Source organism: Manis javanica, chromosome 1 (genome assembly GCF_040802235.1).
Source record: "Manis javanica isolate MJ-LG chromosome 1, MJ_LKY, whole genome shotgun sequence".
In the NCBI taxonomy this organism is placed as follows: domain Eukaryota; kingdom Metazoa; phylum Chordata; class Mammalia; order Pholidota; family Manidae; genus Manis; species Manis javanica.
Window position 1 is genome coordinate 2,381,967 of NC_133156.1, and position 16,257 is coordinate 2,398,223.

Below are 16,257 nucleotides of genomic sequence, written 5' to 3' on the forward strand. Positions count from 1 at the left end.
TTATAAGGTTGGAGAATTTGCTAGATCTTCCTTTGATAATGTTTATTGTCAATGTTACTAGCAGTTTGGAGGCATTTTTCCCATCTTTATTCAGGCATAATTGACATATAATAAACTGTCCAAATTAAAGAGCATCTTGAGTTTTAACATATGTATACACCTGTGAAAACCTCACTGCAACTTAGATAATGCTTGTTTCTATTACCTCCTCCCCCACCCCCCAATTTCCTCCTTTTTTATTTCATTCCCCTTCACTGCCTCGCCAGGCAACCACTGACCTGCTTTCTGACTCTATAGACCAGGTTGCATTTTCTAGAATTCTTTTATAAATGGAATCATATAGCGAATGTTCTATTTTGTCTTGCTTATTTCATTCAGCATCATTATTTTGCGATTCATGCATGTTGTATATATTAACAGTTCTTTCCTTGTTATTCCTGAGTGGTGTTCCACTGTATATACTACAAATATACTGTACCACAATTTCTTTACCCATTCATATGTTGATGGACATTTGAGTGTGTCCTATTGTATAGAGCTGCTAGGAATATTTGTGTACAAGTCTTTGTGTGGACATAGATATTTACTTCCCTTGGGAAAATACCTAGGATTGAAGTGGCTGGGTCATATGGGAGGTGTAATTTGACTTTTAAGGAAACTCCTGGTTTTACAAAGTAGTTGTACCATTTCATATTTTATATTTCTTCTAGTAGCATTTAAAAATTCTAATTGCTATTTTGGAGTCACTTTTACATTTATTTTACTTTTTCAGTTGTTATTTGAGAGCCATACTTTTTGGGGTTACAGGGAGGGGCTAAAATATTTAGACATTTTCCTCCCAGAACTTTAAGTAAATATCTTTTTGGAGAATTTGTAAAAATTGGAACTCTTTTCAGTAAGACATCATCAATGTGTTAGTTCATTTTTTCCTTAGTATGTGAAATGGGAAAAAAATGTGTTCTTAACTTCAGATTTCATAAAAAGAGGAAAGAAATACTTATAGTATTTGAAGAATTTGGTTTTCTAAGTAATTGCCAAGATAGTGTGAATCAGACATGAGTTTTATAGCATTTAGTATAGTTGCAGATTTAATAGGAGTAACTCTGGAAATCTTATAAAATAGGTTATGTAAGAATTTTCTTTGAAAAATCCCCAAAGTCATCTGTTAGGTACAGTGTTTGACATAATGCCTCTCCCTAAGTTCAGCGCAGTTCCATTTTCTGCTGCATTAGCCAGTGTTTATTTGCTTGCCACCGTGAAGTGGTTAGCTTGTGTGTACGGGTTGAGTCTAATGAAAAAATATGTAATTTAAAACACTAGAATTCTATTTGGCTTAATGCATAAGACATGTGGGAACTGATATAAATGGCATAGCAGATTAACATCTCATGCTGACTTTGGGTCATAAGTATACATTTTATTGAGAGGAATGGTGGGTAGAATTGCCTGTATCATTTAATTAAATGTTTATTTCTATCATTTTCTTTGCTGTGTGTAAATGGTTGTATTCTCATAAATTAAATGCGTATATGATGTCACTGCACTATAATATAATATGGCAGCAGCTGAATGCAAATAGAGGTAATAATTTACTAAGAGTAGGGTGGCTGATAGGCAGGTTTATTAAATATGTGTCCATTGGCCCTTTTGAGCTTACCTTAAGGGATTAGCATGGATAAGTAGCCGTCTGCACTTATTCAGTGCTTCTTTCCTCCTGCTCTACCTTATTTTTTTCTTTCTCTCTTGCTTATCTTTATAAATGCTGCCCAAAACCATAAGTATAAATCAGTGGTACAATTATTTTCTGTAGCTTTGTTGTGTATGTAAAATAAACTAAAAAATGATTCTAACAGTATGTTCTGCGTTCATGAATCTGAGCTTTTAACTGTTTGTAAACATTCAAAGTACTTCTATATAAAACATTAAAAAATCTCCTTTAGTTGCTTAACTTGTAAAATGCATTGTTTGATTTTCATATTTTGCTAAGAGTTAACAATGTTTATCTCTTTCACTAGCGAGAGTAACTGATGAGACAGTGTGGCAAAGAGGAAAGTTTACTTGACTTAGTGTTGCAGATCCTGAGCTTCAGCTGTATCACTAACCCACTTTGTAATGCTGGGAAAGTCACATTTCTTATATGTAAAATGTGGGGAATGGACTTGATGACCTTGAAAATTATGAAGATATTCTTCTGGGGAAGGGGAAGCAAATTTATAAAGGAAGTTGTTTTTAGAAACATTTTTATCTTGTAATGTAGGTTGTCCCATAAAGTTAATGGCTTCAGTAGAAATGATGTATAATCACTTTTGAATTTGTGTGTATCTCATCTCTTGCAGGATGCTTTAATCTGGATCCCAGTAGAGTTTTGGATGTCATTTTAGAAGTGTTTGAATGCAGGCCAGAACACGATGAATTCTTTATATCTTTATTAGAATCTTATATGAGTATGTGTGAACCGCAAACACTGTGTCATATACTTGGATCCAAGTTCAAGTTTTATCAGGTAATAAAAAAATGTGTATATGTGTATCTCTATATATCAATGGAGAAAGAGGGGGAGGTTAATTTCATCATTTTATATGTACAGTTTAATTTGATTTTGTTTGTAAATGATTGGCTCCAGCTCAGCCATTCAAGCAGAGGAGAGAAGATAAATGGATAGGTAACAAAGCAAGATGATCAGTGCTATATTAGTAGGGTGAATGGTTTGATGTGAAAGCCTAGAGGAAAGCATAATAAATATTTGCCTTTCAAGAGATGGAATCGGGGAGGACCTTAGAGATACGACCTTTTTTTCACCTGGTTCTTGGAGGATGAGTAGAAGTTTTTTGAGAGTTGTCCATGCAGGCGTAACAAGTACTGTGAGAGTGAGGACATGACAGTATGAATGTATGCAACAGATTGAAGAAATGGTACATAATCTGATGTGGCTGGATTGTAAGATGGGAAAAGAAGGGACCAGAAGTGAAGTTGGAAAGTTAGGTGCACTTTAGATTGTCAAGGTCCCTTGATATCTGTGCTGATTTAGAATTTTACTGAATAGATAGTACCCATCACAGTGACCTTTGGAATTTTTTATGGATGTGAATAAATTCTTAAGGCATATCGTAGCATAAATTTTCATTTAAAACACTATAGTAATTATCTAACAAATCTATGCTTTGGATTATTTCTGTTTCAATCCATTTTTCATATTATTACTATTACATTCTAAAATAGATGTAATTGACACACTGCACAAAAACCTCTGCCTGCAGAATGAAATTCAAACTTCCAAACATGGTAGAAAGGCTCCTCACAATCTAGCCCCATTCTTTCCTTCTATCCTCATCTTTAGTGATTTCATTTTCTTAAACCTAATATTCTCATCATAAGAAATTCCTAGCCATTTCCTGCATTTAGGTAAAGACAGTGCTACGTATAAACCTTTGTTTACATGCAGTTCTTTATAACTAGAAAAGTGTTCTTCCCCAACCATCTCACCTGTCTTTTCATCTTGTGAACTCCTATTTATTCTTTAAAATCAAGTGCTTCTTGTTCTGTAATTTCTTCACTGACACTTCACCCATGCAGAATTAGTCACTTTTTAATCTCTGTTCTCATAAAACTTGGCACAGAATTCTGGTACTTATCAGGTTATATTAGAATAAAACATATCTACATCCTTTGCAAGATTGTAAGCCACGTAGGACAAGGTCTGTGTTTTACTAATTTTTCTGAATTAATTTACTACTTAGCCTAGAGTACATGCTCACTAATTGTAAATGAGTGATCTATGTTTTAGGAAGATAACTGTTGATAGCATGGAGGATTTTAACATAATAAGGCCTCCATTGTCCTGTTGGTATAGCTTTCCTAATTTGTTTTCCTGCCTGGGGTACTTAGCTAGTCAAGAAATACTGATTTATTGAGTGTTTGTGATAATGGTGTTGCTTTGCTAGGCACTGAGGATACCCTGGTGAAGAGTGTGTATTCCTGTTCTCTGAAGGTCAAGTTTAGGATAATAATACAGTTTTTTAAGGATTTTCAAATGATAATATCCCCTACTGCCTTTGCTTATCTTTGATTTCCCATTTTTTGGGATGTTGCAGAAGAGAAGTCAGATGAGAACTTGAAAGCGTATACCGTTTTGATACCAAACAAGACTCATGGCAGGGTTTTCAGGCAAGAGCACTTTATCTTTGTTCAAGAATTGATGATAGCAGCTGTCCCCTGTTTCACCAGCAGCCAGGGAGGCCACTGTGCAAGTGTTAGTACAGGCAAAGAGAACTTAAAGTATTTAATCACATTTTAAGAGGCACTGTGGTTGTTTTGGGTTTGAGAACATGAAGCCAACTGCTGACATGACAGGGTAGCTGAAATTCAACTTGAGCATGCATGACTAGAGTATAGGTTAGGGCTTTGGAAATTGTAGGTCTTGGACCATATTGCAGTGAATAATGATAATCCACTGCATAACATCAAGTATTGCGAGTTTTAGAACTGAAATTTTTATATGAAAATATTCCTCATAATGGTAACACTTTTTGGGCTGAATTAAAATATCCCTGGGGGTCTTGACAATGTTGGAATAATCCTTTTTTTCAAAAATAGAATCTCTTTTTCTTATATGAGAAATGCCCAACCAAAAAATATTTGATTTTGAAATAACCTATTATTAGAAAGAATAACCCTCAAATTATAACACCATTCCCTTGTTTCTATTGCCCAAGTGATCTTGTTGTGACAGTCTGCAGTCTTAAGGACCCTTGAGGTTAAGGGAAGAAAAGTGTTTGTGTTAGAAGTTTTATAGTGTGGGAGGTAAAGGAAGGAAAGTCATAAAATCAGGAACTGCTAAGAATTAGGAGAAGTGCAAGTTGCAGCGCTCCAAAATCTTGAGACTACAGACTATCTACTGTTAAAAGAACATATGGGATGTGAACAGTTCCCAGGAATGTGTTGTTTTAAATTGTATGATTTTTCTCAAACTATTTAAATTCAGTTAGACAATGTCCATCATATCACAGATAAGTTTTCACAGATGCTTAGGGTGCCTAACTGGTTTTCTTGGTTTCACTGGAGATGGCTGGTAATTGTAGGTCTGCTTTGGATATGTAACTGTATTCTTATTATGTTAATGTGTGTGTGCAATTTAATTAGTAGTTTAAAACCTATACATGCTCAGGTTACTCTACAAGAAGATATGTCCAAGAAATAACCGATCTTCCCATGTTTTCTTCCGTCTGCTACTTCTATAGCTTTTCTTCTTCCTTCCTAATTACAACCCTTAAATCGAATTCGTGCCTCATATCGAATTTACCGAGTATCATAATTCTTCCAAGTGGTAAAGATACCTCAAGACAAATGCTGGGCATAAATCTGCAAAGAAGTAAAAAGCTAACCTTTTCAAACAATAATGCTTCTCTCTCACTTACCAACTTTACATTTCCCTGTATGGCCCCGGAAGATGACTGGCTAGCCAGAGACGGGTAAGATTCCTCAAGGGAGGAACAACCTAAGACAGGCACAGTCGCAGGGGGACCATCAGGTGAGAATTTGGGGATCAACAGAGGTGAGGCTCAGAACCTCACCCCCCCTGCTTTGAGAGAAATCTTCAGCATCCATGGATGTTTTGTTGCCCTTGTCTAGCTTGGATTAGATACTTAGCGTATAGGCACACACCTGATCATCTACATTTGCTCTCTTACAGCACTAAACTATGTTTTCTACCTTTATCTTGCATCTATCTACCACTTCAGCATTTTATTAAAAATAAAAATAATAATGATAATAATGATTATAATAAGGGAGAAATGTGGTATTCACATATAAATCAAGTATAAAAATCAAACAAATATTCATATCTGACCTGATTGTTTGTAGTTCATAATGCATGATCAAAACTGAAAGTTTCTGTGGTGACTGCCCATGTACTGTTCACCATGTAAGAACTTATTCACTATGTAAGAATTTGTTCACCATGTAAGAACTTGTTCACTGTGCTTCAGAAGATCGGAGACTGATGAGAATTAGGCTTGGGGTGGATTAATGATTGTGCATTGTGTCCCCTGTACAGAATTTTATTGTTGTTACCTGTTAACAACCATTTTATCAATAAATATGAGAGATGCCCTCTCAAAAAAAAAATCAGGAACTGCTTAGGGGCTACACCCCTGGGAATTGGTTCCTGGACATGTATGGTCACCCTGTTTATCGGTCCCTTAATTTACTCCTCCCTCCCCTCTTCCTATCACTACCTGAAAATGTTCACTCCTCCTGTCTACAGCCCATATTTTCACCAGTTGGGAATTATTTGGATTGGCAGGCTTCTTCCCACTCCCCCCCATTGCTAAAACTTTTTGGCAAAGCTAATTATTTTGCTGTGAAGTCAGTGAGAGTGATTTTATTCTGGTTTCAACCTCCTCATACTGGATGTTTTGACTTGGAAAGATAGTAGGGGATATAAGCAGTTTTAGAGCACACGACCATTTTGGAAAATTGGGCAGGCACATTTGATTGATTTTCCTAACAGGGATTACTACAGTAGAGGGTTTCAGGACAACATGAGGGTCAACACAAAGGACAGGAGGAAGGAAGGAGTACTAGAAGGTGTGAGGGTACCCCAGGACTCTTAGGCTGGAGTTGTCTTGCCATCAGAAAGAAGAGCAAGATGATCACTCTCACCCGTATCACAGCCCCTTCATTCCTGGATTCAAGACAAAATAATAATAATAATAGTGGTGCCATGGTTAGGCAGTATTATAGCTGAAATTCATTCATTTAAGAAATAATGATTGAGCACCTCTTGTGTGCTAGGCTATGTTTCAGGTGCTGGGGTGAACAAATAGAAATCCTTGCCTTCATGATCCTCACATTCAAAGGAAGTTACATTGTATGTCAGAAGATGATCATTGTGATGGGGCAAACATAGAGTAGGATAAGGAAGATTGGGAGTGTTGGGAGTGGTAGGTTGCAATTTTGAGTAGAATGGAGAGAGTGGACCTTGTTAAAAAGGTAAGATTTCAGCAAAGATACAAAAGATGTGAGGGTGTAAATGTGCAGAAAATCTGGGGAAGAACCTTCAGGTTAAGAGAACTGCCAGTGCAAAGGCCTTAAGGTGTGAGCATGCCTGTTGTGTTGAAGAATAGCAAGAAGACCAGTGTGGGTGTGTCAGGGTGATTGAATGGCAGAGCGGTGGGGATGAGGTCTAACACGAGGGGCCACATTACACAGAGCCTAGTGCAAGGTTTTTAACTTTGATGCTGGATGAAGCCAGTGGAGGATTTTGAGTAGGAGAGTGATATGCTCTGACTTTGTGTTTTCATTTTATTTCTCTTTTTCTTTTCCACTTTATTATGAACATTTTCAAACATATAGGGAAGAGCGAATAGTGAAATAAATACCCATAGCCCATCACTTAGAAGCAAGTTTATAAACATGTTGGTATACTTTTTTGGAAATAATTATTTGTATTGCTGATATCATGAACATTTACTCCTACATATGTTAGTGTGTGCTTTTTAAAAGGTCATTTTTCTGTGTACCATGATACCAATTTCATATCTAACTAGATTGCCATCGTTATAGTGAACTCAGACCACATTCATATTTCCCAAATTATCCCTGAAATTTTATAGCTGGTTCATTCAAGTGATAATCCAAAGACCAAACATTACATTTGATTGTTAGGATTCATCAGTCTCTTTTAGTTTAGAATAGTGCCCACCTTACCATTAATGGCATTGACTTCTTGAAGAGACCATTCCCATAGAAGACTCTGCCTTTTGGATTTATCTAATTACTTTTTCATGATTGGTTTAATTTGTTCTTTGTCCCCTGTCTTTTATATTTGGAGTTAGGTCTAAAGTCTTGACTGTGTTCAGGTGAAATATTTTATCTCAGAAATATTTCATAGGTTGTACTATATATTTCATATAACATAATGTCTAATATCTGTCTGACTTTTAACATTCCAGAATACTGGTGACAGTCTAATATCTCCATTATACAATAATATTTCCGTCCTTGCCGATAGCAAGTAATCTGTAGTTTGTCACTTTGGTACCATGTGAATATCCAGTTTTTCATCAACCTTACATTAAGTGTCTTAGAATAGATGGATGATCCTTTCCTGAATCAGTTATTTCCTTAGCAGTTCCAAATTTTTCATTCACTAATTTTATCATGCCCCCTACATTTATTAGCTGTCATTCTTCTATAAAGAAGAGTTGTCCCTTATAAACTTGGGTTGTTTGGTTACCCTGAAATGAAGTTCCTATGAAAGCCAGGGAAAATGCTTTACTTTTTCCCCCATTAGTTACTAGCTGGCAGAGTGAGGAGCCTCTTTAGTAGCCACCTCTAATGGTGATATGAGTGGTGAGTGTGTGAGAAAGAGACAAAAGAGACAAAAAGACAGAGTGCATTTGCGTGTTGGCTTAGGTTTTCAAAGAATCAATATGGTTATGGTAGCAGTAGAAGTTGACGAGATCCTGAACATAATTTGAAGGTAGAGTCAGTAGTATTTGCTAATGGATTAGATACAGAATGTGAGAAAGTAGAGTTAAGGACTATCTTAACATTTTTTTTGGACTGACCATTTAAAAAGGTGATGTTGTCATCATTGGGATAGGGTAAATTTTAGGTGGAATGGGTTTGGAGTGTTGAGAATAGGAGTTAGGAATTTAGTTTTGGACATGTTAAGTTTGAGGTTGTGTTAGATATCCAAGTGCAGATGTTGAGTAAATAATTGGATATATGGATCTGGTGTCCAAGAGAACAGAATGGGCTAGTGATAGAATATTGATGTCAAAGGCATGTAGATATTTAAAGTGGTGATACTGTATAAACTCAACAAGGGTTCAATATGGAGAGACAAGAGGAGAGAATCAACAGCTGAGCCTTGGGGTACGCCAATGTTAAGGGGCCTGGGAGAAGAGGAGGAACCAGCAAAGCAGGTATAGCAGGAACATATAAAGTAAGAGGAAAACAGAATGTAGCATCTTTTTGTAAGCTATATAGAAGAAGGAATGATGAACTCTGTTAAATGCCTCTGGGCGGTCATTTGAGATGACTAAAAATTGATCATTGGATTTATCAGCAGAGAGGTCTAAAGTAGCCAATTTGGTAGAGTTAGGGTGGCGTTAAGAGAGAATGGGGAGAGTGAAATTAGAGACAGAATAGACAACTATATAAAGGAGTTTCTACCAAGAGGGACAGACAAATGAGGTGGTAGCTGGCAGGAGAATGTGAGCTTGAGGGTTTTTTTGAATATGGGAAAGAGAACATATGTATGCTAATGGGAACGACTGAGTGGAGAGGAGGAAACCTGGAGATGTAGGAGAGAGGAGAGAATTATTGGAATAGTGTTTTGAGTAAGATAGACTGGAGTCTATGGCATAAGTGGATGTGTTGGCTTTAAATATGAGCATAGAGAGTTCATCTGTAATAATAGGTAGAAAGGCAGCATATGTAGGTACAATTGTTGGTAGGAGGGTATATATGGTGGTGAAAGTTTATAGCAGTCCTGTTAATTGCTCCCGTTTTCTTGCTGAAATAGGAAGCAGGGTCAGCCTCTGACAGAGAGGATGAAAGAGGAGGTATGGAGGTTAGGAAAGAGGGTAGGAAATAGTTGTGTAGGGCAATGAATGGACAAGAGAAAATAGAATATGATTGGCCAGCAGCATTAAGGACCCACTTGAGGGTGGGTACTTGAAATCAGCATATTGGAGGGGTTGTAGCTATTGGTAATTTTAAAGTTTAGGATATGGAGCTAATGGCTGAAATAGTGTAGAGGAGAAGGTCTTTGGAAGAGAGGAATTCAAGGAACTGAGAAGGCAGCTCGATGGAAGGATCACTTACGTATATATGAAAATCTCCAAAAATTAAGAAATGAATAGAGTTAAGACAGTGACAGTGAAGGCCATTGCTAAATGAAGGATAGTGACCAGGGGTCCACAGATAGCAGCAATAGGACAGCACTGAAAATGGCATAGTAGGGACGTCCAGAGCTCTGTCCCTCCATAAAAGCAACCAGTGAATTGGCAAAAACTCTCAGTCAACTTTTACAGAACTCTGGAATTTAGCAAAAACCTTGAAGCGACCAAGAAAAGGCTTGGTGAAGAAAGAAGATGCTGGTCTGGGGTAAGAGAGCACTGTGGTGTCTTAAATTGCTTGCCTACTATCGCTCACACCCAGATTGGTGGTGTCTGTGAGACGATAGAAGCCCACATTCCTAGTGCAGATTGCTAATGCCAGAGGATACAAAGAATTGTTCTCAAAGAGCTGTGGGTTGTGACCTGTCTGGCTGCTTCCTGAAGGACTGGTGCAAGGGCCTGTCTTTGTTTCACCAGACTGGCGCTATCCCCAGGGCTGGGGTAGTTTTGACAAAAGCATTTAAAAGCACAACTATTGGCTTTAGCAGCCTGGAGCAAGAGACAACAATCAAATAAGCAATAGAGAGACTTGAAAGCCTAGAAAGGAAGGAGTTGGATAAGGAGATACGTGGGAGAATAAGGATTTTTAAAACGCTCTTTCATATACCAGGGAATTGCAGGAAAAATGGCCACGTACATGCTCAGAACTGAATGCGGGCTCAGAAAAGAGCTGAGAAGACCCCTAAGCCTTTTCCTCTGGCTGACCTTCAGGCTCTGCACAAGCGGGAAGTGAAAACTAAGGCAGAGTTGCAAATGACCTGGCCGAGTGTTGAGGAGGCCCTAACAATACAGCCAGTGTGCAAAGACCAGAGGAGTATTTTTTTTTCTCTTTTTTCTTTCTTTTTGTTTTGGCTTCAGGCCTTTAAGAAAATTCAAAGCTAACAACACAGATTTAAGTAGCCACACAAGACAATAATACAGACTTTACAAAGTGAGTTTAGAAAAGTCACTAAAAAAGCAAGCAACAATAACCCATAATAAGCAGCATCAACAAACCCCTCAGAGAGGCGGCAGGATCTGATTTTAAGAGTTGTCACATGATCCTCAAAACGTCTGGTTTTCATGAAGAAATGAGGTATGCAAAACAAAGCATGGCTCATTCACAAGGAAAAATAAATTAGTAGAAACTGTCCCTGAGGAAGCCCAGGTGATGGACCTACTAGGTCAATTAAACTAACATTTCTAAATACGCTTATGATCTATAGGAAACCATGGGCAAGGAACTAAAGCAAACCAGGAAAGCACTGTCTCACCAGGTAGAGAATATCAATAAAGAAATAGAAATAATAAGAAAGGAACCAAATAAATTCTGCAGTCAAAAAGTATAACTGAAGTGAAAAATTAACTAGAGGGGCACAAGAGCAGAGTGGAGGAGGCTGAGGAAACAGCCAACTTGATGAGTCAATTGAAGTAGATCAGGCTGAGGAGCTGAAATAGAAAAGAATGAAGGAAAATGACAGAGCCTAAGAGACCTATAGGACACCATCAACTGTACCAATATGGGCATTACCGCGTCCCAAAAGCTGAGGACAGGGAAAGGGACAGAAAAAATAATGGTTGAAAACTTCCCAGATTTGAAGAAAGAGATGAATGTGCACATCTAAGACTTTCCATTAATACCAAGCAGGATAAACTCAAAGGATATCTGTCTGCACTGAGACCCATTTTAGTCAAATCATCAAAAGACAGAGAATCTGGAAAGCAGCAAAACAGGTGACCCATTGCATACCAGAGATTGTCATAAGATGAACAGCTGATTTCTCTTCAGAAGGCAGTGGGATGGTGTATATAAAATGCTAAAATAATAAAACTGACAACCAGGAATTCTATACTGAACATGATTGCCCTTCAACAATGAGAGATTATGAGCTGGACTAGTAGACCTGCCCTTCAAGAATGCTAAAGGGAGTCCTTCAGACTGAAATGAAAGGACACTAGGTAGTAACTTGAAGCCATATCAAGAAATAAAAAGAACCCTGGTAAAGGTAACTGCATAGGTAAATATAAAACCAATATTACTGTATCTTTTAGTTGTAGGCCTTCCTTTTTTCCTATATGATTTAAAAGACAAAGGCATTAAACAGTAATTATAAATGTAATTGGCACACATTGTGTAACACTGGAGGGATAGAGATATATACGTGCTTTCTGTATACTATTACATTGAGTTTTTATATAGTATTAAAACTAAGTTGGTATTAATTCAAACTATGTTATTACAAGTTTAAAATGTTAATTGTAATATCCCAGGTAACCAATAAGAAAATAACTAAAAAACACACAGAAAAGGAAAGGAGAAGGGAACTAAATGGTACATTCTAAAAAAAACAAGCACAAAAGAAAGCAATACTAGAGGAAATGAGGGACAAAAAATAATGTAAGACATGGAAAACGAATAGCAAAATGGCAGAAAGCCTTCCTTGTCAGTACAGTTGACCCTTAAACAACATGGGTTTGAACTGTTCAGGTGCACTTACATGGGGAATTTTTCCAATAAATATATTGGGAAATGTTTTTGAGATTTGTGACAATTTGAAAAAAAACATTTTATTGTAATAATACAGTATATAATACATATAACAGAAAATATGTTAATCAGCTGTTCATGTTAATGGTAAGGCTTCTTGTCAGTAGGCTATTAGTAGTTATGTTTTTGGGGAGTCAGAAGTTATGTGTGGATTTTCAACTGTGTGGAGGTCATCACCCCTAACCTAGCCATCCTGCATTGTTCAAGGGTAAACTATAACACTTTAAATGTAAATGGATTAAACTTTGTAATAAAAAAGACACAGTTCGATAGAATGTATAAGAAAGCATGATCCAACTTTATGCTATCTGTAAGACTCACTTTAAATACAAAGATACAAATATGTTGAAAGTGAAAGTGTGGGCATTGGTATCCCATGCAAATAACATCCAGGAGAGACCTGGGTAGCTCTTTGAATATCAGGCAAAATAGACTTCACTCTATAAACCAATTAGAATTGACAGGCATATATAGAACACTCTACCTAACAATAGATGACACATTATTCTTAACTGCACATATAACATTCTCCAGGGAAGACCCTTGGATGGCAAAGTAAGTCTAAGTACATTTGTACAAAACATATTATTTGACTATGATGGAATAAAACTAGTTAACAGCAGTAGTGATTGATAAGAAATCCAAAGCTGGGTGGGTTTTAGTGAGGGTGCAGGGGAAAAAAATAGACTGAAAACAACTATTAAAAGCAAACATGATTCGTACTTCACCTACAGGCCTAGTAGTGTGGGGCCTGGGGAAAATAGCCACCAGGTTACAGTGGGAGTGGTGTTCCTAGAGAGTGCTAGGCTCTGTTCAGGCATGAAGGTGGAGGGGACATTTAGAGGACAGGTTCAGATATAGGGGGTTTTGCTGAGGACGAGTCATGAAGTCAAGAGGATTCCATGGAAGTTTCTTGAGAATGTGGAAAAGTGGAATGGACAGGACAGAATAAGGATTGTGCAGGGCAGTATCAGGAGCAGAGTATGGAAGCTGACGTATGGCTGGGAGTTGGGGGCTTGTGGTGACTCATTTAAATAAAGATAATGGAAATAATGAGAATAATACCTGGTGGATTCAGGTCAGGTAGTGAGGTTTTGTGGGTTTGCTCTGAAATCCTGACTACCATTTGTTTTTATGGGAACATGTTTTGATACTAAGTAACCATGTACAAAAGTTTAGAATTAAACTCTTAAGTTGATGACATCTCTTATCTGTCTTAAAAATTAGAGTAGAAAAATGCCTTTTTTTATGATAAACCTATTTGCTTTTTTAGGTTCATATGGTATGTGCAAAACACCTATCACAGTTGTGGGGGAAGCCTTACAAAGATCTCATTTTCAGTTTTGAGAAGCAAAACAGTATATTGTTACTGTTTGCTTTTTATTTTCTTTTGGCCATTTAGTAATTGCCAGTTGTCCTCACTTCACTCTTCCATTCATCTGACCACAAGCAGTTTAAAAATTAGGGAAAGGTCTTCCTGACAGCATCAGATATCCTTGTTTCTATGCAGGGTCTGCAGGGCTGGCCTAGAATTGACCATTTTTATTTTAAAATGTTGGTTTATCCATGTGTAATATGTATAGAGACCTGTTTTGAAGGGGTAATCTGCTAATTTACATAGCACAAAACCAAGAAATAAAAGAATAGGGAGAAAAAAATTAAAGCAGACACAGAAAGTGCTGCACTTACCAATTTGTCCGTCTATCTGCATCTCCACTGAGAACACCTAAAAAAGCCAGGTAAGAAAACACAAAAACAGAAACCCAAACTAAATATTATGCAGTATAAAGTGTTACTCTATTCAATTTCCAGATTTTATTAAACTATTAGCATGCATTGTATAGTGTATCCATTTTGAAATCTTTCCTCATGCTCTTTAGAAGATGTTCTAATATGAAAAGGGATGTTGAGATAAGTATCTTTGTCCTGCATTCAGATGTTATGTATGATCAGGAAGAAGAATGAAGCTTATTGTTAACCTAGAGTTATTTAGTCTCTTTGCTCTTAATTATTGGTAGGTAAAGGATATGATTTTAATTGTATTTTGTGCACTAAGGAGAAACTTTTCTTCTGTTCTTCAAGGAACTAAATGGAGAGACCCCTTCATCTTTATACAGAGCTGCAGCAGTACTTCTACAATTTAATATTATTGATTTAGATGATCTTTATGTACATGTAAGTCAATAGGCTGCTAACAATATTTAGTTGTCCATCCCAGGGGTGCGGGGAGGAGTAGACAGCCTTTATAGCACTCCAAGGTTGGTCCTAGGCTTTCACGTCTTAATTTTTGAAGCCTTAATGCTTCATTGCTTTGTGTTTACTTTATAAAGGGAATGAATTTAATGCTTTGTCAAACTGTGGAAATCAGATACTTTAATCATCCTTGCAGGATTCAAAGTTGGATATGACATTCTCAGTTGTCATCAAGGCATATCTCATGGGGGAGAAGCCAAATTCTAAACAGTGTGGATTTAGACTTCTCTATTATACCTAAATAACAGGAAATGTGGGATTACCTAGATACTTGTTCCTTTTCCCCAAAATGTTAATTTTAGGCATTTAGGATGAATTGCTGGAGCCAGGGTCTAGAAGAGTATGTATGAGATTGTGATTGATGACCTCTAGTTTAGCAACAATTTAGCCTGTCAGTTTAAATAAAACTAAGTTTGTAGTATACCAATTACTGTTTTATTAGGTTGTGTGCTAGGGTATCTGTGAACTTAAACTTGTCCAAAGCTGACATAACCTTCACTGCTTTTGCAGTCACTTTCCAACTTTCTTGATTATCATGTACTGTGGTTTACAGAGTTGACTACAACTTGGTCTTTCCCTTGGAGGCAGTCATAGTCTAGCAAGGGAGAAACATTTTGCATTATATAGTAAGTACTCTGCTGGAGGTATTCACAGAGTGCTGTTGGGTCTTAGGATAGATAGTGACTCTCTATGTTGGAAGGCTTTTCCAGACTAGTGATGTTGAACTGGGATCTTGATAGATGTGTAGGTGTTGGCTAAGCTTACAAGGTAGGAAGCTTTGTAAGTAAAATGAACTGGGTATAGAGGTGGAGGTTTGAAACGGCCTTATCATCACCTCAGGGGAACATCAGGAAGCTCAAAGTCATTGGACCCTGGGCTGGTATGTACGGGAAATGAAGATGGAGAAATGGATTGGGGCTGAACTGTGTTCACTTCATAATAAGCATGTGTTCACTAGCAAGATGTGGCGTGGCAGTTGTAACTTTATATGCACCCAGTAATACATTCCCAAAATAGACAAAACTAGAAAAAGAAATTTAAGAAGCTTAAAGTTCATCCATTGTAATGAGAAATTTTAGAGACAAATGGCAGTACTCTATATAAAAGATGGGGACCCTATAAAAGATGGGGACCTACAGAAGATATATAGGAAAACAATAAAAATAGAGGGCAAAAAGAATAAGCAGTGGAGAGCATAATGAATGACAAAAGTTTAACTCCTTGTACCAGTCTATAGTGACTTGTCTTCCACCCCCTCTTTTGACTAATGGGACAAAGTCTACAATATGTAGTTTATTATTTCACTGTTGCCTTTTCTTATTTGCTGCTGGTTTACTTTGCATTAGATTTAGCTACTGAATTATTAGATTATGCATTTCTTGGGGCGGGTATACTTTTATAGCTCACTATAATGCCTATCAGAAACTACTAAATAATGGATTGTTTTCTGTGTTTTTCTTTGTGTCTGGGTTACTTTATGAAATGTCTACATTAACCATCTTCCATGCATACAAGATGGCTGTCTTTGAGATACTCAGTCCTTTTTCATGTTGGAGGGTCAGCTAT

The 16,257-nt window shown here is 37.1% G+C and overlaps 1 protein-coding gene across 1 annotated transcript in view; it reads left to right on the forward strand.

The window, feature by feature from the left end:
• Positions 1-16,257, forward strand: part of LOC140848566 (THO complex subunit 2-like) — a 76,666-nt gene that overhangs the window by 24,982 nt on the left and 35,427 nt on the right. Inside the window, 2 exon segments of the mRNA XM_073232789.1 lie at positions 2,337-2,503; positions 14,521-14,613. Coding sequence (XP_073088890.1) covers positions 2,337-2,503; positions 14,521-14,613 — 260 coding nt within the window.